Below are 27596 nucleotides of genomic sequence, written 5' to 3'. Positions count from 1 at the left end.
CCCACTCTAGTATTTTAACTGATTTAAATATTGAGTTATATTCTGAAAACACACCTAGAAACCTTATGGTGCACAGTGGGTAAAATTTATCTGAAAAATAAATTATAATTTCTCCACTTCCTGTATCCCAAATTGTGCTAGCAGGCCAGTAATTTTGGGAATCAGATACCAGCATGGACACTCACCCACACACCCACAATTCAAATAATATTTTCTGCATATAATTGTAGCAATAGGACTGCTCTATTTGGGTATTTTGAAATGTATGAATTGGAGTACAGTGGTACCTTGTGTTATCAACTTAATTCGTTCTGGAGATCCGTTCTTAACCCAGAGCCATCCTTAACCTGAGGTGGCACTTTTACTAATGGGGCCTCCCACTGCCGCCTCACCACCGGCACACGGTTTCCGTTCTTATCCTGGGGCAAAGTTCTCAACCCGAGGTACTACTTCCAGGTTAGTGGAGTTTGTAAACCGAAGTGTTTGCAACCTGAAGCGTTTGTAACCCGAGATACCACTGTACTGAATTGGCACATAACAGAGACAGGTAAGGGAGATAACAGATTAATCAGCATACTTTTTAAAATAAAATCATGCAAACTGTCAAAGTCAGATAAGTGTTATCAGTAAGAGAAGAATGACAACATGCTTCATATAAGGCTGGCTCCAAGAGTAAGGGTCACAGTTAACAGTAATCTGTGCCAGACAGCTGGATTACCCAACTGGGATTGTAGAGGTTGATGGGCAGTGGGATGACAGGTCTTTGAGAGTGGGCTATGTATCTCTTGCACCTTCCCCTCATGTTTTGAGATGTCTTGTTTCAACTCTGCATATATGTCATTTGGGTGCAATGCAAGGCTAAGTTCTGGTGAGACCCCTTGCTAGCCACATTTGTTTCCCAAAGGCATATAAATTAGTATATGCAAATTGCACTTCCACCCCAAGTTTTTTAAGTATGTAGCAACACGGGGTGGGGTGGGGGTGGCTATTTTAATTTCCACAACACCAAGTATGTAAACATAACTGTAAATAATTAAAATGATGAGTGGTTCACAGATCCAATCACCCAGCATGGATAGAGAGGGGGCAAGTGTAAGAAATGGGGTGTCAACAGCTGCCCAAGGACCCCTGGTACCAACACCTGTCCTGGCTATCAAAGAAATGTTTTTGAATTCCTTAAGATCAAGGTCACAGTGGAAAATAATGGCAAGTTATTGCACCTCACTGACACGTATTCATTTGTTTTTCAAACAGTACTCTGCTCAGTAAGATGCAGTTTGTGGACAACTTTACAGCTGAGATTTTGCTATAAACATTGCCCCCTCTAGCTACACTTTTCTTGGCCTAGAGTTGGCTGGCAGAGTTTGGTTTAGCACCAAGTTCTGAAAAATGTGTTTGGTATACTAACTATTCTTGTGTACTACTAAAAAAATGGTGTGTGCTTTCTCCCTTCTAAAGCAAAGTTGGCATTAAAGTTATTGTACAAAGCACCGCACTTGAAGAAACAGTTGTAGTTATTCATCCTCTGCCCACTCCCCTGCCCACCCCCTGTTCAGATAATGTACAGATTTCTTCCAGCTTTCTTTTCTCTCATCTGAAGAGCTGCTGCATATCAGAATGTTACTTATTAGACTTACATTTCAACTACGTGAAGCATATGCTAAGTTTTGACATAACTGGCAGGACATTAAAAATAAATAAATCTTAAAGTTGGCACACCAAGCTGCTTTACTAATACAGGACAAAAAGCCATGCTACAACCTCTGGAAAAAGTATACCTTTATTATCCAGTGTTCAACATTAACTTTACGATCCTGAGATACATAACCATGCATAATTACCACATGTTTATCCTAATCTGGCCTTTGACATCCAAGATGTATATTTTTAGGACCCACTCTATTCTTGTAATTTGTTTTAGAATGTTTTAATGTTGTATCTTAAATTGTTGTGACCTACTCAGAGCCTAGGGCTTGCTGAACAGAAGGTTGTCTCATGTTATGAGCAGTTTCCAGTTACGAACGGCCCTCCAGAACAGATTAAGTACGTAACACGAGGTACCACTGTATTGTCAGTGCAATAGTATCCATTTGTAGTAAGGTTACTGGTTACTCAGCAACTAAATTACACTCAAACATAGAGCACAGGTACCCACTAAATTTGCAGTTGAACAGGCGAAATAAACTGTAGCATGGAAGACAGTAGCAGTAGATGATCAATTATTCACAGTGGAGCAGGTAAGGGGTCCTTACCCCTAGCCCAGCCCACCACTGCCACTAATTCCTCCTACAATCCTTAGTAATAATGGCTGCTTTGGATCTTTTCTTCGCTCCCAAGGAGATGCTCCAAAGCTTCTCTTACTATGGGGGTGGGGACAAAAGCAGTGATTTGCAGGTGGCTACCAATAAGGGACGCGGGTGGCGCTGTGGGTTAAACCACAGAGCCTAGGGCTTGCTGATCAGAAGGTCAGCGGTTCGAATCCCCATGACAGGGTGAACTCCCACTGCTTGGTCCCTGCTCCTGCCCACCTAGCAGTTTGAAAGCACATCAAAGTGCAAGTAGATAAATAGGTACCGCTCCGGCAGGAAGGTAAACAGTGTTTCCATGCGCTGCTCTGGTTCGCCAGAAGCGGCTTAGTCATTCTGGCCACATGACCCAGAAGCTGTACGCCGGCTCCCTTGGCCAATAAAGCGAAATAAGCGCCGCAACCCCAGAGTCGTCCGTGACTGGACCTAATGGTCAGGGGTCCCTTTACCTTTACCCCGGGACCTTAGGGTAAAGGGCAGGTACAAGTAAAATAAATTGGATTCACTAAATTTATCCTGAAAAAACAATATGGTTGATTTACCATAAAAAAGTTAGACTTTAAGGCCACTTAAGTGAACAAAGAAGGATTTTCATCAAGCCTCTCTAGTCCTGGTGTACCCATTATACCTCACTGGCTTATACACACTTAAGCTTGCTCAACATCCTTAGTTCCAATGTTCACCAGTGAGAGCAAGGAGTAAGGCTACACTGTATAGCTCACTTCTCATGCACTGTATAAGTGTCTCTAAAAATTGGGCATTATATAGTTGTACATGTAAAGGTTTATTCTGGATCAGGAACCCCAACCTTTCAGAGTTCTAGATCCTAGTGAAGTCCCATTCCCATAGTCCTTACTCTCATGTTGGTCAACACAAAGCAAATAATGCCCCAATTAGGATTTTACTGCTATGTAAAAATAAACTTGAATGGTTATATGAATTATTACAACAAAGTAGTATATTAATGCAAGGTTAGGAACACAGTTCTAATCATTATTTAAAGATGATTATCTTTCCCCATACAAATACATCCTAAAAAATAGCTTTAAACCCTTCACATTACTCTTACCAATAATACTTTTAAATCCTGATGAAGTTCGAGCAAAATATTTTCAGTCTATTATCCTATATTTTTGTTTTAATGAAGCTGTGAATTGCACAACTGAATTACATTGAGCAAGATGTAATGCCTTCAACTCAGATTTTTAAAGATGTGTATGAGGCCCGTGTGTCCAATTAACAAAGTGGCTGCAATGTGTATTTTCACTCATAACAGCTGAGATCAACAAATAAAACAAGTTATTTCAAATAAATTTAGTCATGTGTTGTTTAAGTTTGATTGTGTGTGCTGTTACACTGCCTCAACTTTGGAATTCTCTCCATTCTGCTCCACATTTATACACAAATTGGGCAAACACAAATATAATCTCATTTACTACTTCATTTTAATACATGATTATTCATGCACTGTTATCTGCATTTTGCACTCTGATTTAGTTATGTAGAATGATTATATTTCTGCCTTTAGGTATTTGAAAAATAGTACTGAATATGCAAGCTTGGGTTTCCCAAAGCACTTTACTATAAACAATAACTTGAATACAAAACTGGGAAAAGATTCATTGGAATTTCAAAGTAAAACCGTGCACATCATGTAATTCTACTGAAATAAGGCTAGTGGCAAATTTCACTTATCACTTGGAAACATATTTCTGCCCTTGGATACCCAGGCAAATTAGAAAGCATGCAGCTAGTATGTCTGGATAGTGCTACAATGTGTGACTTAAGTTGACATTCAGCAGCTTGTAAAGGAGTGCCACAAGAGCTGAAGGAACAAATGGATTAGACGTTAACTTCAGGTGGTTCTTGGCAACTGCTATGTATTGTGAATGTTTTCAGTAAAAGAAAGCGAGGAAGTGATCAAGAGACATGCATGAAGACATGCATAAAATCTCTTTAACATTGGATTAAACCTAAAATACTAAATAGTTTTACTCAAAAGCAATCTCTGTTCACTCACTTCTAAGTAACATTTAAGGATAAAGGTGTCTGTCGCATGTATGTTCAAAAATGTTTTAAATGGATACTGTGAAAATGATAAATTCATGCATCCTTTTATTTTCCTATTAAAAGAACAAGTTGGTAAACCACAGATGGAAATCTTCAGACCATCAGACCTCCACATTTGGGCACAAAAGCCAGTTCAGCTAAGCACCTGGCCTACATGACATACAACATCAGGTGATCAGCCAAAGTGGTTTGCAGGCCCAATCAACAAGCTGTTCAGGGCACCTGCAGATATCTGCACAAAGGACTTCACATGACCCAACAATCTCCTGCTTGTTGGGTCCTGAAAACTCCCTTGCAGAACATTCTACAGTGTGGTCTTGCACAGCATTCAGCTGATTGCCGCAGAGAACTCTGATACTTTGCATGATTTCTCAACAAAATGTGTGGGCAAAAAAAGTTAGGTTAGGTAATGCCATTGTGATTAACAGGTGTGTGACCTCAACTGCCTGTCACATTTGGTCCATGGGTGTGGGTGTGTGAAAACAATCTGGTCCACTGTAGCTCCGCCAGCTCTGAGGTAGACAATGATCAGCGGGGAAATATACCTAGTGGGGGGAAATGCTTCCTCACTTGTCCATTAATGGAGAACTTCAGCATCATAAGACTTCACCTTAAAAAAAATTAAGAGTTCTTTGTATGCTCATTGAAAGTCAACATTCATTGAACATACAAATATGGTATTCTTATGAAGACACTTAAACTGTCCCACTTTCAGACTTGGAATGTGACACTGTGCCCATTTCAAAGCCTAGAAGAGCAGGTTACCTAACAAACTATACATATTATCCCATGAAAAGCAACGGGTTATTTCACGGGAAGGAAAGCTGCAAACTAGAATTCAACAACCTCAATCTAGGTCACTAAAGTGATGTTTTATTATCATCATCGTCATCAGGTGTTTATTATTTCCCACTACTTCTGCAATTAGAATCACTGGTTAGGTTTCAAAGAACCCTTTATGTATGTAAATGAGTGCAGGGAGGTAGCTATTGTGTTGTTTGTTATGTTATTATGTTTGTGTTTTTATACTGTAAACTGCTCTGTGATTCTTGGATAAAGGGTGGTATATAAATTTAATTAATTAATAGTAACAACAACAATAATAATAATGCAAGCAAAAGTCATTTTTCACAGTAGTTCCTTGCTACATCAAATAATTTAGTGAAGCTGTCCTAATAGGCTGTATATGGAACTGCCCTTTGAATGAATCAATTTGAAAGCCAGAAACTACAGAAACTAGGACAGTCAGCCAGTACCAAAGAACATGGTTTGAAACTAGGATACTTTTACACCTTGTTTTCAAATTACTATCAGCATCTCCCACATTTGTGGCATTTACTGTGTAAGACATACTGAGAAAAGCCCTAATGATTATTCTGGAGCAGTGGATTTAGGATACTTAATGGTTTACAGTAAAGACAGCATCATGTTTTAGATTACCAAGCAGTTGTGAAATATGTAATACATTCTAATTAAGGCTTTTATCCATCGTTGAAGGCATTTTAAAGGATTTTATGAAGAAAGCTTTGTAAGCACTCTAGGAAGGATAAACTGAAGCAGAAATCTGAAGATTTGAGTTGAAACTGCAGATGATGTTAAGAGTATTAGTCTGACCTATCTTTGAGGGTGGGAGACTTCCTACTTACAGATTTGGCAGTTGCAGAAATGTACTGGACAACCATCTCACGTTTTGTGGTCAAGTCCTTATTCCGTAAAGGAGCTTTTCGTTCTTCATTCAGGTTCATGTCTTCCTGTAAGTAAATAATCATAACATTGCCAGGATTGGATTAATATTTCATAGTTTCAGTTAATCTTCATGAGTACAGATGCTAAGAATTGCTCTATGTTTAAAGAGAAAGGAGGGATGACTGGTTTACTCTAGACAGGCTATTTCACATCATCATCCTAAGCTATCTGTTTATATGAACAACATTAATGCACAATTTCCAGCATGCTCATATACACACATGCTCAATGCTAAGCAACAGAATGCAACAAGTCCAGTAGTGCAGTTAACTGCCCAAGTAATAATTTGGGGTCTAACTCTTCACTCACATCTCAGTAAAACAAAATAAACTATGTTTTAATGTGAGCATGCAGTGCCCTGGTGCACACAGCTGGAATTTTGGCCATTTCACTCCTCTCTTGGTGCACCTATGAGGAAACAGGTTAGAGTCTGGTTTGTTATGTGGAAACCCAAACTTATATTTAGTTTCTCAAAAAGACCACAAGTAGTAAGCAACTTTAAAAAAATTTGACTTAACACTTGTGTGGAGAAAAAAGAAACTACAAGCCCAGGTTCAATTGCAGTAACAACCTTAATTCTGGTCTGTTTCCTCCCTGGCAACAAAATATCAGGAGCAGAGAAGGTCCCATGGTTTCATCAGTGTGCATCAGCACATTCACATTAAAACACAGCTTATTTTAACTATTTTAAAATGCTTCATGTAAACCAGGCCATATACAAACATCCTTCCATGATAACATTCCAGGTAAGGAAGCAATCAATGACCTTGAGAAAGACACTGAGAAAAGTCTCTCTAGGATGACAATAGCTTTCCGAACCGTAATCTGCATATACTGTTCATTCATTAGGCATCTCCACCACACTACAACTCCTGGCCACTGATTTATCTCCAAAAAAATAAAAATAAAATATTGGGGTAACATCCCCATGGCAACTGAAACGTGCCTTCCAGTCCTCTATCCAAGACAATCAAATTAAAATGTATGTTGAAATATTCACACACTAATCTATCTCCTTCTCATTCACTATTTAATTAGTGTCTGAATTGGTCTTGGAGCAAGTATTAACCGTTTTGCTCAGAAGCTCAATAACAGAGTTACGACAACTGATAACACAGAAGTCTAATTTTATGTATTGTTCACAATACAAACACATGCTTGTCAAGCAAAAAGCTTACCATCATTTTTTCAAACAAATCCATAACTTCTTTTTCTGATAAATTCATTGAACGTTCATCAAATAGTGGCTGAGCCACTGGCAATTCATTTATAGAAGCCTGGGAGTCAATGGGGTGCTGAATGAGAAGTTTCTCCTTTTTGACGCCCGATTTCCTAAAACTGGTTATTCTGTCACGCTGCAGAAAGAACACAAATACTTTCTATTAGGGGTAACATATAAGAGAAAATCATTTACTTCCACTTTGCATGCTAAAATTAATAATCATGCTGAAGATAATTAAGCCATACAGCTACAATTCTGAGACTGTACTTCAGAGCTTTGTTTTGCCTAATCATGGGGTGTACTCCCCTTTAAAATGCAATATTTCTGCACAGAATATAATGTACAATTTGTCTATTTAAATCAGATGCAATTTTAGTCCAAATAATGTGGTGCATAGCATCACTTGCCCTAAAACAGGGCAATGTGTAGTCTTTTAAGTTCTGAGTCTCAAAATTCTCAACCAAGATAGCTCAAAATAGCTCAGAATTTGGTTCAAGAAAAAGTGAAATCTAAATCTGTATAAGTCAGACAAGTAGAGAAAATATGCTCATTTTGTATAAAAGTATTTTGCTACTAATCAGGAAAATCTGGATCTGACTGGGATTTCAGAAGATATTACCCATCCTTTTTGAACCGTATTTTCCCCCCAGCCTTTAATGCTAGAAATCACCATGTAAGGATGAATTTCCAAAACTAAACTCTATGCTTGTGTTCACAGATTTATAATGTATACAGCTCTATCTATATAGGTAAGCATTCAAAGTCTTCAGGTAATATCCAGTTCTCAACTGCATACCAGAGGACGGCTGAACTGGATATATCCAAAATGGCAGAGCCATGGTTTACTTAATTATGTTCATGAGAGGCTTGGATCAAAACATCTTAAAAGTCACTCTAGGTTTAAGTACAGTCTCTTTTTTAGGATTCATCAGACAAACAAGTTAGCTATTATATTGCTTCAAGATCTTTTACAAGCATTAGCTGAAGGGAACGTTAAGCAGGACAGAATTGTCAGTAAAATGGTTTAGTAGATTTCTTCTCTGTGCAAGTTCTGCATGCAAGCTTGCATATTCAACAGCCACTACTTCTCCTACTGGATGGTCTTACAGGAAGCATGGGACAAAGTTTTGCTTAAAATGAATTAACTGGATACAACCCAGTTATGTGAGAGATGGGTAATATTGGAGCTCTACAGGAAATGCTTTACACCTTCATGCACATAAAATGCAAAATTACAGTGATAGTCTATTTCTTCAAAGAATACAATAATTTGTAATATCCATTATAATGGATGTGTTCTTTAGCATACTTTAATAACACTTATTAAATATTCATTATAATGGACGTTACCTGTGGCAAATATATCATGAGTGATATAGACAGCAGGGGTTTGTGGCACATTTTGAAAGGAGCTATAGAGCTCATATACCAAAAGAAAGGCTAAAGTCAGCACCTTAGCAGGCTATAAGTTAGATGCAAATACCATATAAAGGGATAGAGAGGGAAATGCTACCTCAAACTCTGGACTTGACTTGTAATGCACTTGCCAAAATGATTGGCCACCACTGCTCTGAAGTGTTACAGGGTGCCACATGTCATATTACTAATGAAAGAGACAGTATTCACATCTACATCTGAAAGTCTTTGCCAGCATCAGGGTTAAAAGGATTAAAATCAGGGAGGTATCAGGGAAAATAGTTATTTAAAACCAAATAGGCAAGAGATAGCTTTTCCAAAGTTTGTTCCCTTATAGCAAGAACAGTGAACCTATGGCCTTTCAGGTGTTGCTGGAGCATAACCCCCTTAATCTCTAGACACTGGTAATGCTGACTGGGGCTGATGGGAGTCAGGAGTCCAACATGTAAAGGGCAAACAGCTTCCTCAGTCTTTCCTTACATGGTGGAACACTTCACAATATTCATTTCCTACTGGTCATAATTACTCTTATGCAGCAGAAGCAGCATGCACTAGAAAGAAACACAAACCCAGCATGTAAGACTCTTACCATATCATCTGCCAAAGTTTTTATCTGAAGATTCTAGTTAATTTTTTAAAAAAAGAAGAAAAGAAAACAGTATATTACCCAACATACCTTTTGAAATTAACATGAAGTTCCCGAAGCTTATTTTTTACTTGTTTCTAAAGCTTTTTTCATTATTTTCTCACAAAATGCTTCCATACCAGGTATGACGCATTTAAAGCTAGCACTACCAAATTTTATTTTGACTGTATGTTACTAGTATACCATATCACTTCAACCTCATTTTGACATTACTGTATCATTGTCAAAAAAAAAGAGAAATTGGGTGTTGGGTGTTAACAGAGAAAAATAAATAGCATCTAATACAACATTACATTGGTCTGAACACACAGCAAAATATTTATACACAATACAGCACAGTCTTTGACTAAATAAATAAACTGCTTAGGCAGCACTGTGGTTAACACCTTTTTAGTCACCAAACAAAGCTTTGTCCAAAAAGTGTGAAGAAAACCTCTGAACTATATGATACTCTAAATATATTACAAGTGACAAAGACAAGGACAATCTTCTAGCCAGTCCTTGTTATAGGTTTGTCTAAGGAGCTTTCTGGCTGGGTTGGTTGACAGTGAGAAAGAAGATGATATTATGAGCTGTGTGAAGCTTTTCCTATCCTCATCAGAAGGCTTTCATTTCCTGGTAAAAAAAAACCTTATTTTATTGTTTGAAGAATGGCCCAGAGATTTGCCTTAAGATAAAATCAGCTTGTGAGGCATAAACAGCATCTTACACACTTTACTTAGTACAGGACATACCAAATGTACATTCCCTCAAAATATGATGTAGCACTCTTTACAGTGGTGCCCCACAAGACGAATGCCTCGCAAGACGGAAAACTCGCTAGATGAAAGAGTTTTCCGTTTTGGAGGTGCTTCGCAAAACGAATTTCCTATGGGCTTGCTTCGCAAGACGACAATGTCTTGCGAGTTCCTGCTGGGTTTTCCCCCCCCCCTTCTAAGCCGCTAAGCCGCTTATCAGCTGATCTGATCAGCAGATAAGCCGCTAAAAGCGCTAATCCGCCAATGGGCTTGCTTCGCAAGACGAAAAAACCGCTAGACAAAGAGAATCACAGAACGGATTCTTTTCGTCTTGCGAGGCACCACTGTATACTTATACTTCCAATGATTTATCACAGAAATAAAATGGCTCAAGGCAACTGTGGATCAAGTTATTGTCCCCTTATAGTGCTAAAAGAAAGACGGACATTATCTTAATACAGTGGTAAAGGTAAAGGGACCCCTGATCATTAGGTCCAGTCGTGGCCGACTCTGGGGTTGCGGTGCTCATCTCGCTTTACTGGCTGAGGGAGCCGGCGTACAGCTTCCGGGTCATGTGGCCAGCATGACTAAGCCGCTTCTGGTGAACCAGAGTACTAAATTCATTCCGGAGGTCCGTTCTTAAGCTGATACTGTTCTTAACCTGAAACACCACTTTAGCTAATGCGGGCTCTTAACCCGAGCTACTATTTCTGGGTTAGCGGAGTCTGTAACCTGAAGCGTATGTAACGTGAAGCGTATGTAACCCGAGGTACCACTACATAATAATAAATGTTATTTATACCCCGCCCTCCCCAGCCAATACCAGGCTCAGGGCAGCTAACACCCAATATAAAAACAAATTGATTGAGATACAACTTTAAAAACAAGATTAAAATACAACATTAAAACACAGCCTCATTTCAATGGAAACTCAAATCAAAAACTTTTGGGGGGATGAAAACGTCAAGTCTTCACCAAGGCTAACTGTAATGTGTATGGGTTGCTCGTGCGTAAGTTGCCGCCTCTCCAGGCTTTGTTGCCTTGCTAAACCTTTCAGTCTGGGCAGCCCTTCACTTCGTGGCTGCCTCAGTCGCTAGCAGAATCCGTCAGTGGGCGTTTCTTAAATCTTTTCCAACATAAAAGTTGTTTGACACCCAGTCTCCTCCTACTCTCTCTGCGCGGAAGTCTTCTGCGCAGGGTGGGTGTGGGTAGCGGAGGACCCGTGCTCTCCCCGCTGGTGTCCGGTGAAGAGTCCTGGAGCCCTCTCGCCGATTCCCCCATCAACCCCTCTATATCCCTGGTGTTACGCTGATTTGCTTCCCCATTTGCGGAGCTGCCTCTCTCCCTGCTAGGCCCTTCTCCGCCTCTAGCTCCGATGTCAGTTCCCTGACACTAACTATCCAAACTGGTCCTACATGGGCCAGAAAAAAGCCAGGGAAGTCCCCAAATAGGAATTCCATCACAGGAGGAGAAAGGAAAAAAGAAAGAAAGAGGGGGAGGGAATCAAATTTATTCCAAGCCAAAGACCAGGCAGAACAGCTTGTCTTACAGGCCCTGCAGAAAGAAATCAGATCCTGCAGGGCCCTGGTCTCATGAGACAGAGTGTTCCACCAGGCCAGAGCCAGTGTTGAAAAGCCCCTGGCTCTGGTTGAGGCTAATCTGACTTTCTTAGGGCCCGGGACCTCTAGGGTGTTGCTATTTATGGACCTTAAGGTCCTCTGTGGGGTATACCGGGAGAGGTGGTCCCGTAGGTACGAGGGTCCTAAGGTGTGAAGGGCTTTAAAGGTCAAAACCAGTACCTTAAATCTGACCCTGGACTCCATCGGGAGCCAGTGCAGCTGGAAAAGCACTGGGTGAATAAGCTCCCATGGCAGAGACCCCGTGAGGAGCCTCGCTGAAGCATTCTGCACCCACTGGAGTTTCTGGGACAGCTTCAAGGGCAGAATTACAGTAGTCAAGCCTGGAGGTGACCGTCACATGGATCACTGTGGCCAGGTTGGGGCAGGAAAGGTAAGGGACCTATTTTTTTACAGCGTTATTCTGGATAAAACTTATTGGCCTTTTGGCTAACATCAAGTGTAATATACTAGGTTTATTATATGAGGTACTTGAGTTCACTTAGTATTGTTTTACTTGGTTCTCTCTCTCTCATACAGACACACTAAAGTATATAAGGATTTACACATTTTGGAATTAGATTCTTCTCTCCCACATTATAGCAATGAACTCAAAATTCATTACATATACATACACTCAACACTACTTTTTCATATAACAGTTTAGATCTAAGTATGGAACTCATGCTGTATTCTAATTATCCTAAGTGTACTCACCAATAGACACATGTCACTAAATTTTGCTTGTTACTGCCAAGTAAATTATGTTGAAGATGTTGTTCATTTAAGCAACTGGTTTTAATGTGCTTTATACACTAATTTAAAGTGTAAAAATATTAATACTTCACTTTTAGGTCTATTGCAAACAAGGACCAAAGCTATTACAACTTGTGTTTCCTTATTTTTAACAATGACCAAATAACTTATGCAATGACAAAACAAGTCTTTAGTGTTCAATCAATGATACCATGTGAAAGTATACATGTCAAGCTGTTACCAGTCAACTATTGCAGTTAGTATATTTTTTACTGATGTTTAGCTCCATTAACAGTCTGAACTCTAATCTTCCTGTAATGGCAGAATTGATATGAGGAACTTGGGACTAAAATTCATCTTACTGACAAGACTACAAAGTTTCTGAAAAACATATGATCCCAAACTATTCAGAAAACTGAATAGTTATATGGACAGGAATAGTTTGCCTACTGTAATTCATTTCTCTAAGGCAGCCAGTCCCAACCATTGGGTCCCCAGATGTTGTTGGACTACAACTCACATCATTCCTGACCACTGGCCCTGCTACCTAGGGATGATGAGAAAGGCTGCTATAAAGAATACATCCTTAATAACCAAAAAGCAACTGCATTATTTCAACACTGTCCAGTTTGAAAAAAACTCTAAAAACAGCCACACAAAAATCACCTGCACCCCAGTTTTGGCATATTTTTATTGAAACTTTTCATCATAAAATACACTGGTACCTCCGGTTGCACACGGGATCCGTTCTGGAGCTCCAGTCGGATCCCGAGGTGTGCATATCTGGAGGTGCCGCTTCTGCGCATCACGAAACCCAGAAAAATACTTTCTGGTTTGCTGCGCACATATCCCAAAGGATACGGAACTGGAGGTGAACGTAAGTAGAGGTACCACTGTACAATTGAAAAAAACCTACTATAAATAAAAATAAAAAAGGAAAGGAAAGGAAAAGAGAAAGAAAAATACAAAGCCCTCTCTCAAAAGTAGATCTTAACCCTTGTCTCACACAGAAGAGGGTGGATCCTCCCAGCTCTCACCTGGGAGCTTCCGTTTCTTCTCCCAGCCTCTTATCCTAGAAGATATTCCCTTTTCTGCGTCTCACACAGCGCTTTTCACAAGCCAGCCATCCCCTTCATACCCACACCCCAATTTTGAACACTCTGGTGGAAGCAGGGGAGAAAAGGAAGACTATGTTCAAGTTTACATTGTCCTTCTGGCTCTCCATTACAGTGGTGCCTCGCAAGACGAAATTAATTCGTTCCGCAAGTTTTTTCTTCTTGCGAGTTTTTCGTCTTGCGAAGCACGGTTAGGAATGCATTGAAAATCAATTAATGCGTTCCTATGGAAACCGCTTGCCAGGCTGGCGGTGCGGAGAAGGGCTTTTCTCCCCACCGCAAGCCTTCAGGACAGGTACGGGAACAGAGGGGAAGGGGCGCAGCGCTTCTCCTCTGTTCCCGGGGCTTGCGGTGGGAGGAGGGTTTTTCCTCCCCACCGCCAACATTCAGAACAGCATTCTGAATGTTGGCGGTGGGAAGGAAAACCCTCCTCCCACCGCAAGTCTTCAGGACAGCCTTCCGAAGGCTGGTGCGGGGAGAAGGGCTTTTCTCCCCACCGTCAGCCTTCGGAGGAGCCTTCCGAAGGCTGGTGCGGGGAGAAGGGCTTTCCGCCCCACCGCCAGCCTTCGCAGGAGCCTTCCGAAGGCTGGCTCAGGGAGAAGGGCTTTTCTCCCCACCGCCAGCCTTCGGAGGAGCCTTCCGAATGCTGGTGCGGGGAGAAGGGCTTTCCGCCCCACCGCCAGCCTTCAGAGGAGCCTTCCGAAGGCTGGCGCGGGGAGAAGGGCTTTCCGCCCCACCGCCAGCCTTGGAGGAGGTCCGAGGACAGTGGGGAAGACACGCTGCGCTTCCCCGCTGTCCCGGAGATTTCCCTATGGGCTTTCGTCTTGCGAAGGAAGCCCATAGGGAAATTTGTTTTGCGAAGCGCCTCCAAAACGGAAAACCCTTTCGTCTAGCGGGTTTTCCGTCTTGCGAGGCGTTCGTCTTGCGGGGCACCACTGTATTATTTAAAGAAAATGCTTTGCTAAATTTCAATTTCTGTAGCGTGCATGAAGTACAGTACATAGCTTGCAACTATTATACAAATGAATCTACTAAAAATACTATTAAAGCTACAGCACCAGTAAAGCCATCCATGTATACAACAGCTTCATTAAAAAAAAAAAAAAGCTTAGTTTAACATATTAAATTCAGTGGCAAGCAGTATTACCACATGGAATTAACTTCAACTGACCACTAGGAGTCTCCACAGAACTAACAACAGTGAAAAATTTGATGAGGAAAGTGCAAAAGCATGAAGATTAGGGCAGCATTTCTGAGCAACCACACCCACAGCTTCTAAAGAGGAGGAAAACCACAAGGACAAAAAAGTGGGAGCACGCAATGGTATACAAAGCACCAAGAGAGTATACTTTGCTTAACCACTAAGCATGTAACTGGCAGGACAGCAAATGGTCTAATTAAACCTTCTAGCTGAAGCATAGTTTTGTAACTAGTTTGAAGTGATGCCTGTGGTTTTCCTAGGTATACAGCAAGGCACATTCACTCTAATAAACAAATTACTGGGCCCACGTTTGATGTATCTCACATAGAAGGCAAGAACATATAAAGAGTCTAATTTCAAAAACATCCAAACTCAAGACCTAGGAGAAATTGTTGCTGTCTCCTGACATCTTCCACCTGAGGCAGCAATCATCCAAATTCTGATCAAATGTTACACCACCTACAGAGCAGCACACAATGCTATGCATTTAGTTGCATCTAACACTAATGTTCTTATAGCAAAGATGGTTCCATACATGTTTCAAAGTCCTAATTTAAAAGTAGTAGAATTTACACTTGGAAATGATCTTAGCATATGTATTTATAGGAACTCAAACACCAGATTCTGCTCTGTTCCAGTAACAAGAAGCCGAAAGCACCAGCCTGAAGATGACGAGTGAGACCTCGTCGAAACGTCGCACAGACACCCCGACTCTTACACGGGAAGACACCCGAAGACACCAAAACCTGCATTCCTGTACCCGTGAAAATCTACGAAAGCAAATATATATATATATATATATATATATATATATATATATATATATATATATATATAGTAATAAGTTACTTAATAGATTTATACATTTTGAGGTGCTTAATTTCACAGAAAGACAATTAAGAATTATTGTGTTATTTTAAACTTATTTTGCATATGTGTAACAGTACACTATTTTGGACTACTACCAACCACCAACAAGTCTATTCACATGAGGATAACCTTATCACATGCAGATGCTACAATTGAAAGAAGCACCCAAATTATCATTTTGATGATGAGAACATCAAATAAGACAGATAAGACTGCTCTCCTTTAGCTGCCTGCTGAAATCTTTTCTGGTTGGATGGGCCTATTCAGACACATAATTTGGGTATATTTTTATTACTTACGTGGATGCTGCTCTGGAGTTTTCCAGGAGGAAGGGCGTGATATATAAATTTAAATAAATAAATAATGCATGCTCTGGCCATACTTGTGAGGCAAGTTGCTTGTTAGGTGACTAGAATGACTAGCAGATGTTCTAAAGGAAAGCTAATGATCAGAACATAGCTAGAGATATTTGAGCATTTTGAATGGAGGAGGCCAAGATAATGTGGAAGCTAAGGAAAGGGGGTGAGTGTAAGGTGTGTGTGTTTCACAAAACCATTTGGGGGGCAGAGTCAGAATGCCCTGGGGGTGGAATGCAAAACTCTCCAAAAATGTAGTATACAAAAGAAGATATGCTACTTGACTTCTGTTAGGTCCTTTCCACATAAAAGACAAAAGTGGAAAGGACCTAACAGAAGCAGAAGACATCAAGAAGAGGTGGCAAGAATACACAGAGGAACTATACCAGAAAGAAATGGATGGCTCCTACACCACAGGTAGTGTGGTTGCTGACCTTGAGCCAGACATCTTGGAGAGTGAAGTCAAATGGGCCTTAGAAAGCACTGATAATAACAAGGCCAGTGGAAGTGATGATATTCCAGCTGAACTATTTAAAATTTTAAATGATGATGCTGTTAAGGTGCTACACTCAATATGCCAGAAAGTTTGGAAAACCCAGCAGTGGCCAGAGGATTGGAGAAGATCAGTCTACATCCCAATCCCAAAGAAGGGCAGTGCCAAAGAATGCTCCAACTACTGCACAATTGCACTCATTTCACACGCTAGCAAGGTTATGCTTAAAATTCTACAAGGCAGGCTCAAGTAGTATGTGGACCGAGAACTCCCAGAGGTGCAAGCTGGATTTAGAAGAGGCAGAGGAACCAGAGACCAAATTGCAAACATGCGCTGGATTATGGAGAAAGCTAGAGAGTTCCAGAAAGACATCTACTTCTGCTTCATTGACTATGCAAAAGCCTTTGACTGTGTCAACCACAGCAAACTATGGCAAGTTCTTAAAGAAATGGGAGTGCCTGATCACCTCATCTGTCTCCTGAGAAATTTCTATGTGGGACAAGAAGCTACAGTTAGAACTGGATATGGAACAACTGATTGGTTCAAAATTGGGAAAGGAGTATGACAAGGCTGTATATTGTCTCCCTGCTTATTTAACCTATATGCAGAATTCATCATGCGAAAGGCTGGGCTAGATGAATCCCAAGCCGGAATTAAGATCGCCGGAAGAAATATCAACAGCCTCAGATATGCAGATGACACAACCTTGATGGCAGAAAGTGAGGGGGAATTAAAGAACCTTTTAATGAGGGAGAAAGAGGAGAGCGCAAAATATGGTCTGAAGCTCAACATCAAAAAAACGAAGATCATGGCCACTGGTCCCATCACCTCCTGGCAAATAGAAGGGGAAGAAATGGAGGCAGTGAGAGATTTTACTTTCTTGGGCTCCATGATCACTGCAGATGGTGACAGCAGTCACGAAATTAAAAGACGCCTGCTCCTTGGGAGAAAGGCGATGGCAAACCTAGACAGTATCTCAAAAAGCAGAGACATCACCTTGCCAACAAGGTGTGATGTATGTGATGTATGGAAGTATGTGATGTATGGAAGTGAGAGTTGGACTATAAAGAAGGCTGATCGCCGAAGAATTGATGCTTTTGAATTCTGGTGCTGGAGGAGACTCTTGAGAGTCCCATGGACTGCAAGAAGATCAAACGTATCCATTCTTCAGGAAATCAGCCCTGAGTGCTCACTGGAAGGACAGATCCTGAAGCTGAGACTCCAATACTTTGGCCACCTCATGAGAAGAGAAGACTCCCTGGAAAAGACCCTGATGCTGGGAAAGATAGAAGGCACAAGGAGAAGGGGACGACAGAGGATGGGATGGTTGGATGGTGTTCTCAAAGCTACAAACATGAGCCTGACCAAACTGCGGGAGGCGGTGGAAGACAGGAGTGCCTGGCGTGCTCTGGTTCATGGGATCAAAAAGAGTCGGACACGACTAAACGACTAAACAACAACAAATGTTCTACTTGTGTATAAATAATCCAAGTAGTGGAACTTCTCACTACTCAAAGAACTGGAGAACACAAAACAATATGATAGTTGTCCAAATATACACTAAGTTAAAGTTTTGTTACCACTCACAAACAGCACATTCTAAAATTCAAAACATTTCCATATGCCAGATGTGACTGTAGACCCAACTCCTGGGAAATATAAGTACTTGTAGTGATCAGTTGTCTAAAAAGTATGTCCAGTGTCCATCTACTGTAGAGGATGAAAATCTGTCCCTTGCTAGCAGATATGCTAGAACTCACAGGGTCCCAAAAGAAAGAATTCGTCCATTTGATCCAAACATAGGATTTCCAAAGCTTCTAAGCCAAACCTAAAGCTTCACAAAAAGCATATGACCTCTTCCTTGGACAGTATCACTTCAGAATGCAGATAGGAGATCACATGCTAAAATACAATCCCATGTAAGAATACTTTCACACACAAAACCAGCCCACGGGCTTTAGTCAAGTCACCCTCCTTAACATAATAGCTGTTTTCAGAATCCTAGGGGGTACCGTATTTTTCGCTCTATTGGACGCACCGGACCATAGGAGGGCGAGAACAGGATTTTTTTTTCTTGTTCTCCCCCTCTAAAACAAGGTGCGTTCTGTGTGTTCAAGGTGCATTCACCCGAAGCCTCCGGAGCCCAGCAGGAATTCTGGAGGCTTTGCGTTCCTTTTGACTTGCTCTTTGGGGCTGGCGGGGGGGGGGGAGTGCTGCTTTCCCCCACCGCCAGCCTCCAAACCAGGTCAGGTTTGGAGGCTGCTATTCACAAGCCTTGGGAGCTTGCAGATATCAGCCCGAAGCCCGGGGCACACTGCGCAGCACTCCCCGGGCTTCAGGATGCAGGAACTCCCACCCGGCTCCCAAGGCTTGCGGATATCTGCCCGAAGCCTGGAGAGCGAGAGGGGTCAGTGCGCACCGACCCCTCTTGCTCTCCAGGCTTCAGCGAAAGCCTGCATTCGCTCAATAGGACGCACACACATTTCCCCTTCATTTTTGGAGGGGGGAAAGTGTGTCCTATAGAGCGAAAAATACAGTAATTCAAAACCACAACAGTAGAAATTCAGAAAAGGCACCACCAGTCAAGAGAATGCCAACATGTTCAATGAACAGTATCAATAAAGCCAATAGAAACAAGACTTCCTTCAGAAAACAGAAATCTTGTTCAAATAAGAAGGAAAAGGAACACAAACTCTGGCAAAAGAAACACAAGCAGGAAATAAGGAATAAAAAACAATTTGAGGAGCACATCACTAAAAACAAAAAGGCCAACAATAACAAGGTATTTACATGCATTAGAAGCAGGAAATTGCCAATGGAAGTCACTGGACCTTTGAATAACAAGGAAATCAAAAAAGGAAGGAAGAGGCAAATATTAAAATGGCAAATATGATTCAGTGTTAGCATATGTAAACTAATGCATATATATGTTTATAAGATCTGAACTTGTAGTAACTAACCAGGAAAGAGACCCTAGACTTGTGATGGATGTCAGTGAAAATGCTGACCCAATAGATAGCAGCTGTGAAAAATGCAAATGATGTTAATGACCCAAATCAAAACATTGTTATACCAATCGCTCAATATTCTCAGTGGAGAGGATACATTAATTAATATGTTTGAATGTTGAATATGCAAGTGTATTTGTAGAGACAATGAGTAGAACAAACACTATTAGAAACACTACTGGATAAGTGTTTAATGGTCATTGTATGTGTATTTGTTTAAAAACCAATTATTATTTTTTAAGGCAAACTCTATGTTAAGCAAAGTTGGCAACCCTTAAAGGCTGTCCCTTTACCTGCAAGGTATGATTTCAAACCATGTGATAAAAAATGGACAGCCTGACATTACTGTGACATGAGGTGCCAGACAGGTAGCTGGCACTGCCCACTTGTCAAACCAAGCCCTTGGGAGTAAGGGAAAATAAAGATCTGGCTGGCAGGCCTAATCCAGTCCTGCCTTGTTTAAAAGGCAGCCTAATTCCTTCACTCATCCTGTAATTTTGAGGTTCGTTTTCATGGCATGAAATGAACTCCTGATCACTTTCAGGCTCATTGATATGGTTCCAAACTAAAGAAAAACCCTATTTTAGGAATACTAAAATATAATAGACTGCAGCCCCAAGATTCTTTGCTGTTCCCATTTATGACACTTACATGATCGTTTAAGACTATAATCCTACACTTACCTTGAAGTCTCACTGAATTCAATAATACATACTTCTGAATGTGCACGCATATGAGTGTACTATATAGAAAGTCTGGGCCCTGACATGCTCTGAAACTATTTGCTGCCTATGTTTCTTTGTAAAGTTGGTAAACTTGGTGTGGTTTGTGGAGCCATTTGGATGGGGAGGCACCAAATCCACACAAAGAGCCTCTTGACATAAATTACTATCCACACTGAAAAATCTGCAATTTCCCGTGTTTCAGTCTCTGCAATTCTCAAAATGACTCAGATTAAGTAACCTTCTACAATATAGACACATGTTGGTTTGTGTTCAAAAATGTTACAATATTTTACAATAGGCAAATATTTATTATATGCTTTGATGAAATCTACACACACATAAAAACATTCTGAAAATGCTTTTATTAAACTAAAAAACAGCCATAGTAAGCATTCATTCCAATGGACACTTAAACTTATTTATATTCTGAAATGTTTGTTGTGGTTGTTCCAGTATGCTGTCTAGCTAATGTCAGCCACAGCAAACAGAACCAACAATATATGGAAGAATTTGATCATAATTTGTGCCAACATGGAAGCCAACTCTCATGAATTCATTACTGACAGCATAGTATCAACATATATTTATACTTTGCTCAGTGAAGTCTGCATAAAACTCACTATTTTCCTATGCTACATCTGTACTTAAATTATTGTTCATTGGTTTAATTTACCACCAGTTAGAGAAGTAACAAGGATCCAAAGCTGGTGGAGTTCTGCAAACTGTTCTGAACGACTATCTCTTACTCTGTTTATAGAGATTTCTGCCTTCAGTTGAGTACAATAAGCCAATTGTTGTGTACTTTAGTTTTTTCCCCTGATATGTGCACCATCCATAGTTCCATAAGCTTACTGGAATATTTTGTTAAGGGGAAATTATTGGGTTGTTTTTGTTATGTATTTTCTGTTTTTTATATTGTGATTTTATGTCATGAACTACCCTGAGATCTATGGGTATAGGGTTGTATATAAAATTTATTATTAATAATAATAATAATAATAATAATAATAATAATAATAATAATACAGAAACATGTCATTCAAATGACATTCATATGTGCATCAAGACATTCAGTAACTTTTAAGCAATTCCAAGAGAAACTAATGGGCTAAATACAGCCCATTCTTACACATGCTTACCCACGAAGCCAAAGTACTATCACCAAACTGTTTAAAATGTAAAATGAAGTTCAATATAAATGTAAACTAATGTACATTAGGGAAATATATATATAATTTCACATATACACTGACAGGGTCAGAACAGACGGTAGCTAACCAGGAAAAGAATCTTAAGGTCTGACCATATCCATCAAAGCTGAATGATGGAAGATTGAGGCCAGAGAAAAGGAAGTAATTCACTACCATCATTAATTATTATTCTTCATTAACATTTGCAATGCAGGAAGGGTTTGCACATTAGACTTCTACCATTTACATCCAGATATGTTTCCCAAAGTGGGTGATACTGCCCCCTGGGGGGTGCTGGAATGATCCAGGGGGTGGTAGTAGCCTCAGGTGTAACTGGGGGGAGGGTGCTGAAAAGGGGTAGTGGAAGCATAAGAAAATTTTGAAAAACCATTTGTACAGTACATGTTTCATCTGTTGTGAAATGACGCTTACTGCCAGATCTCCCCTGGATCCAGTGGTCATGCTGGACGAAAGGGGTATACCTGGGCTTCAGTATACCCTTTTCAGCTTCACCCAGACCCAGGAAGTGGCTCACAGCTTACCTGCCTGTTGGGCCAATGACAGGCGGCAGTGGCACAAGGCCTAACACTGGGCAGATCGACTGAGCCAGCAGGCTTCACTCTAGACCGCCACGTGGGTTTTTAATCTGAGAGCCTAGTCCACCTTCTCGGCCAGTTTTGAAAAATTGTTTGTACATGTTTCAACAGTTGTGTAATGACACTTACCGCTGTGTCTTACTTAAAACAACATCTTTATTTACTATGTTGTAGGATGTAGGTAGAAATATAGATACATAAAAGAACACAGATTTGTCACTGCATCTTTGTTTGTTTGCTTAAAGAAGGTAGATTTCCAGAGAGGCACTGAATATTTTTTTTCTAAAAATGGGGTGGTAGGCCACACAAGTTTGGGAACCTCTGATCTAGATGGAAAGCAGTATTAACCCATATTACCTCCAGTTTTCATAAGCAAGTAAGTAGAAGCTTATTTATTGCATTATATCCTATATCTTTCTCCAAGTACACAGTTCACCCTCCTCCTTATCCCTACAACAGCCCTGTGAGATAGGTTGAGAGGCTGTGACTGGCATAAGGTGACTGGCCCAATGAGCTTTATGACTGAGGGAGGATTTGAACCCTGATCTCTCGGGTCCTAGTCTGACACTCTAACCACAACACCGTACTGGCCTCCTAGAGTACTTCTGTTATGGGGCAGCTATATGAATTTAGTAGGCAAATACAGTGGTGCCTCGCAAGACGAACGCCTCGCAAAACGAAAAACTCGCAAGACGAAAGAGTTTTCCGTTTTTGAGTCGTTCCGCAAGACGAATTTCCCTATGGGCTTGCTTCGCAAGAAGAAAGCCCATAGGGAAATCTCCGGGGACCTCTTTTAAAATGCTGGCGGTTGGGAGCAAAGACTTTCGCCCACCGCCGGCCTTCAGAAGAGGTCCTGGACCTCTTCTGAAGGCCGGCGGGGGGCAAAAGTCTTTGCTCCCCCCCCCCCCGCCTGCCTTCCCAGGACAGCGGAGACTTCTCCGCTGTCCCGGGCGATCTTAAAATGCTGGGGGGCGGCAGCGAAGGCTTCGCTGCCACCCGCCAGCGAAGGCTTCGCTGCCACCCGCCAGCATTTTAAAATCGCCCCGGGACAGCGGAGGCTTCGCTGCCGCCCGCCAGCATTTTAAAATCGCCCCGGGACAGCGGAGGCTTCGCTGCTGCCCGCCAGCATTTTAAAATCACCCCGGGACAGCGGGGGCTTTTAACATGCTGGCGGTCGGCAGCAAAGCGCTCCTGTCCCCAGAGCTTGCGGGGCGGGAGGTGGGGAGAAGGGCTTTTCTTCCCACCGCCAGCCTTCAGAACAGCCTTCTGAAGGCTGGCGGTGGGAAGAAAAGCCCTTGTCCCCCCCCCAGCCTTCAGAAGAGGTCGGGGGACAGACTGTCCCCGGACCTGGTCTGAAGGCGGTTTCCATAGGAACGCATTGATTGATTTTCAATGCATTCCTATGGGAAACCGTGCTTCGCAAGACGAAAAACTCGCAAGAAGAAAAAACTTGCGGAACAAATTAATTTTGTCTTGCGAGGCACAACTGTAAATAAATATAGGGAAAGCCAATTGTCACTACAAGAAGGATCTGAAATATTTTCCTTGAAGCTTGAATTTGTTGTATTCAGGATTGTTTTATTTGATGTTTTAATGTTTTTTAAAACACTTTTTATGAGATTTCCCCCCCTTTAAAATATAAGGCAGTATGGAAATCAATTGAATACTGGGATAGCTCAGTTGGTAGAGCTTGAGATTCCTAATCTCAGGGTTGTGGGTTCAAGCCCGGCAGGGGGTTGGACCAGATGATCCTAGTGGTCCCTTCCAGCTCTATAAATTCTATGAATCATAATAATAATAAATTTCATTGCAAAAAAAAGGTTCGTAGGCATTGCGTTATGACAACTGTAGCATAGGTTTCTAACACTATGTATTACCGTATTTTTTGCTCTATTAGACGCACCAGACGATAAGAAGCACCTAGTTTTTAGGGGAGGAAAACAAGAAATAAGAAAACAATGCAAAGCATCCTGAGCTAAGAGGGAGCGCTCCTCCATCTTCGCTCAGAAGGCTTTGCAGGGCTATCCCTGAAGCCAGGAGAGCAAGCGGGATTGGTGCGCACCGATCCCTCTTGCCCTCCTGGCTTCAGCGAAAGCAAGCCTAGCTGATAATCCCGGGACCGGGGGGAGGGGACGCTGGAAGAAGATTGGATTGTTTTTATTCTCTTTTTTATCGTCAGAAATGTTTTTATGAAAGTTGCAAAAATGTTGGAATGAAATTACTAGGCTCTTGTAAGAATGTTTAAAGAATTAGGTAAAAGGTAATGGTTATGAGAAGTTAGTATAAATAAGATTTAAATTTTAAGTTTTAAGGTTTAATATAAGATAAGATGAAAATAGAGTAAGGTAATGTATAGACAGAATACTATGAATTATGGAAAGGATTTGCTGTGACAATTTATCAATCAAGATACAAGAGATGGGAGGAGGAGGTCATGGAAAGAAGGTAAAGAAAGTGGAGAATTTGAAAAGGATGGTTTTATTTTTTATTTTATTTTATTTCTGTTTTTGTCTTTCCCCCCCCCCCTGTAATTTCTGTCTTTTTCTTCTTTTTTGTGATTTTAAAAATCCTTTTTTCAATAAATATTATTATTATTTTTTTAAAAAGGAAGCCTACTGGCTTTCCTCCCACAAGAGCCGTGCGCTCTTTAAAGAGAGCGCGGCTCTTGGGGGCTTTTCTGGGAGGTGGGGGAAGGGACAGATCCGTGTGCTCTGTCCCTTCCCCCATCTCCCAGAAAAGCCAGGGATAGCCGCACAAAGCCTCCACAGGGCAGCGGGATGAAGGCTCCCCGCTGCCCTGCGGAGGCTTCGCGTGGCTAATCCAGAAGCTAGAACAGCTAGAGGAAGAGCTGCACAGCACTCCCTCTAGCTGCTCTGGCTTTTGGATAGCCCTGAGAAGCCTCTGCAGGGCACAGGGATGAAGGCTCCCCGTGCCCTGCAGAGGCTTCACGCGGCTAAGCCAGAAGCTAGAACAGCCAGCGGGATCGGACCACAGCGATCCCACTGGCTGTCCTGGCTTCTGGCTTAGCCGCGCGCAGCCTCTCCCGGGCAAGAGGAGCCTTCATCCCCTGCCCACGAGAGGCAGTGCGCAGCTAAGGCTCTCCCAAGAGCTGCGCTCCCTTTAAAGAGCGCACTGAGTGTGTGTGCAGCTCTTGGGGGCTTTTCCGCAAGGAGGGAAAAGGGCAGCCCATCTCCCTCCTTGGGGAAAAGCCCCAAAGAGCCGCACACACGCTGCACACGGCTCTTTAAAGGGAGCACTGAGCAGAGCCTCCCACCTGCATTCGCTCCATAAGACGCACACACATTTCCCCTTACTTTTTAGGAGGGGAAAAGTGCATCTTATAGGGCAAAAAATACGGTACTACAGTAGCACAACATCCAACGACTCTGGCTTTGTCACATGGTTTGTAATGAGAAGAAATAAAAAATAATCTAAGTCAATCCATTGTGTTATCTGTCCTTCTTGCACAGTTAACCTACACAAACCAGACCACAAGATACTAGAGATAGAATTCAGGGTCCCTGTAGGACAAATAGGTTCTGATGTTTCAAAGAAGATAGCAAAGCCACACACTACTAGAGAAAAATAGAAAAATGTCTGTCCAACTTCAAATCTAGCATGGCCAGTCATATCCCATTAACTGTACACATTAACACCACCTGTAGTTTTGGAGCCCCAGACATATTAAGAAGAGAGAGTCAAAGTACCTAAAAATACTGCTAGCCTCCATAAGCTCACCTTTTTGTCAATTGTGAATTGACTGCAATCACTAAATTTCACTAAATAATATTCATATCCAATTTTACATACTTACTTGACCTGTCACAACTTACAGAACTGAAACAATGAAGGTTACATTTCCGCACAACGTACAGTTCTGCCTGCACACATGAAGTTCACAGCAAAATTTAAAGCAAAAAGCAAAAACAATGTACCTAGAATATTTAGGTCACAATATATAAACACCTTCCTAACAATAAGGCCATGATAACTTGAGTCTTTTTCTCTAGGAAACCTCTTATGCATAATCCAACTCACTGGCATGCATGGTATGTAGTACTAAACACATTGCTGCATTTCCTGTGCTGCATTTCCTGTGCTGGAGCAGAATTATTTGGAATCTCAGATTTAGAAAAAAGTATTTTGCTTTGTTTTCCATTTTAAACAAATTTATCCCGCAGTCAATGTATAATTTCAGGAATTATCAGTAGTTAAATGACAGTCACATTAGGTTAACACAAATCATATTGTTACATAGTATAGTACTGAAACTATACTGTGCTGTAACAAATCACAAACTATCCCAAGAAAGACAATACAGTCAAACCTCAGTTGTCGAACGTAATCCATTCTGGAAACCCATTCAGCTTCTGAAAAGTTCGACCACCGAGGCGCGGCTTCCAATTGGTTGCAAGAGGTTCCTGCACTCAAGCGGAAGCCACATGGGACATTCAGCTTCCGAAAAAAGTTCAAAAACTGAAGCATTTACCTCCGGGTTTTCAGCGTTCGGGAAAACTAACTACAGTGGTACCTCATGGTACATACCATCCCCCTTACGAATGCTTCAGGTTATGCGCTCTGCTAACCAGGAAGTAGATGCCCCTTGTTGCAAATTTTGCCCCAGGATGCGTGCGGAAGTCGCACGCCAGCGGCGTGGCAGCAGCGGGAGGCATCATTAGCGAAAGTGCGTCTCATATTACGAGCGGTTTCCAATTATGAACAAACCTCCAGAACGGATTAAGTACATAACAAGCGGTACCACTGTACAGTGGTAACTCGGGTTACATACGCTTCAGGTTACAGACTCCACTAACCCAGAAATATTACCTCGGGTTAAGAACTTTGCTTCAGGATGAGAACAGAAATTGTGTGGCGGCACAGCAGTATCAGTAGGCCCCATTAGCTAAAGTGGTGCTTCAGGTTAAGAACAGTTTCAGGTTAGGAACAGACCTCCAGAACGAATTAAGTTCTTAACCAGAGGTACCACTGTATTGTCAGGTACTACTCCGACGGGAAGGTAAACGGTGTTTCCGTGCGCTGCTCTGGTTCGCCAGAAGTGGCTTAGTCATGCTGGCCACATGATCCGGAAGCTGTGAGCCGGTTCCCTCGGCCAGTAAAGCAAGATGAGCGCCGCAACTCCAGAGTTGTCCGCGACTGGACCTAATGGTCAGGGGTCCCTTTATCTTTACCAATAAGTTATATTTGTGGGAAGAGTGACTGATAGGTCAAAGTGAAGACAACAAAGTGGGTCCAGAATTTAGAAAGTTAAATTTGGCAGGTTTTCAACCCTGTAAATTATGTGCAAGGCAGTTGCCAGGACAACTTCTTCAGTTACAAGGCCAAAAATAAACTGAACAAACTTTATCTTCAGAGATATAGTCATTTGGACTATGTTCTCAATAAAATAGTACCTAAACTGAATTTTACTTTGGGATCTTAAGGAAACAAGATGTTTGAGATTTCATATTTGAAAAGCTGTACAAGTTATTAATTCTAAACACTTTAAAACAAGGCAAAACAAAACAGC

General features: G+C 41.4%; 1 protein-coding gene across 7 annotated transcripts in view; it reads right to left on the bottom strand.

Annotated features, from left to right (window-relative positions):
- Positions 1–27596, bottom strand: part of DIAPH2 (diaphanous related formin 2) — a 352430-nt gene that overhangs the window by 318753 nt on the left and 6081 nt on the right. For 6 of the 7 annotated variants that reach the window (XM_082208590.1, XM_082208591.1, XM_082208592.1 and 3 more), the window contains exons 2-4: positions 9350–9382; positions 7301–7477; positions 6023–6127 (exon numbers count right to left, since the gene is read on the bottom strand). In XM_082208590.1, coding sequence (XP_082064716.1) covers positions 6023–6127; positions 7301–7477; positions 9350–9382 — 315 coding nt within the window. The remainder of the gene's footprint in view (positions 1–6022; positions 6128–7300; positions 7478–9349; positions 9383–27596) is intronic. The other variant, XM_082208589.1, reaches the window with a different exon arrangement.

The sequence above is a fragment of the Podarcis vaucheri genome, assembly GCF_965113315.1.
Source record: "Podarcis vaucheri genome assembly, chromosome: Z".
Classification (NCBI taxonomy): Eukaryota; Metazoa; Chordata; class Lepidosauria; order Squamata; family Lacertidae; genus Podarcis; species Podarcis vaucheri.
The sequence above is the reverse complement of the archived record's forward strand: the minus strand, read 5'-3'. Positions and strand labels throughout refer to the sequence as shown.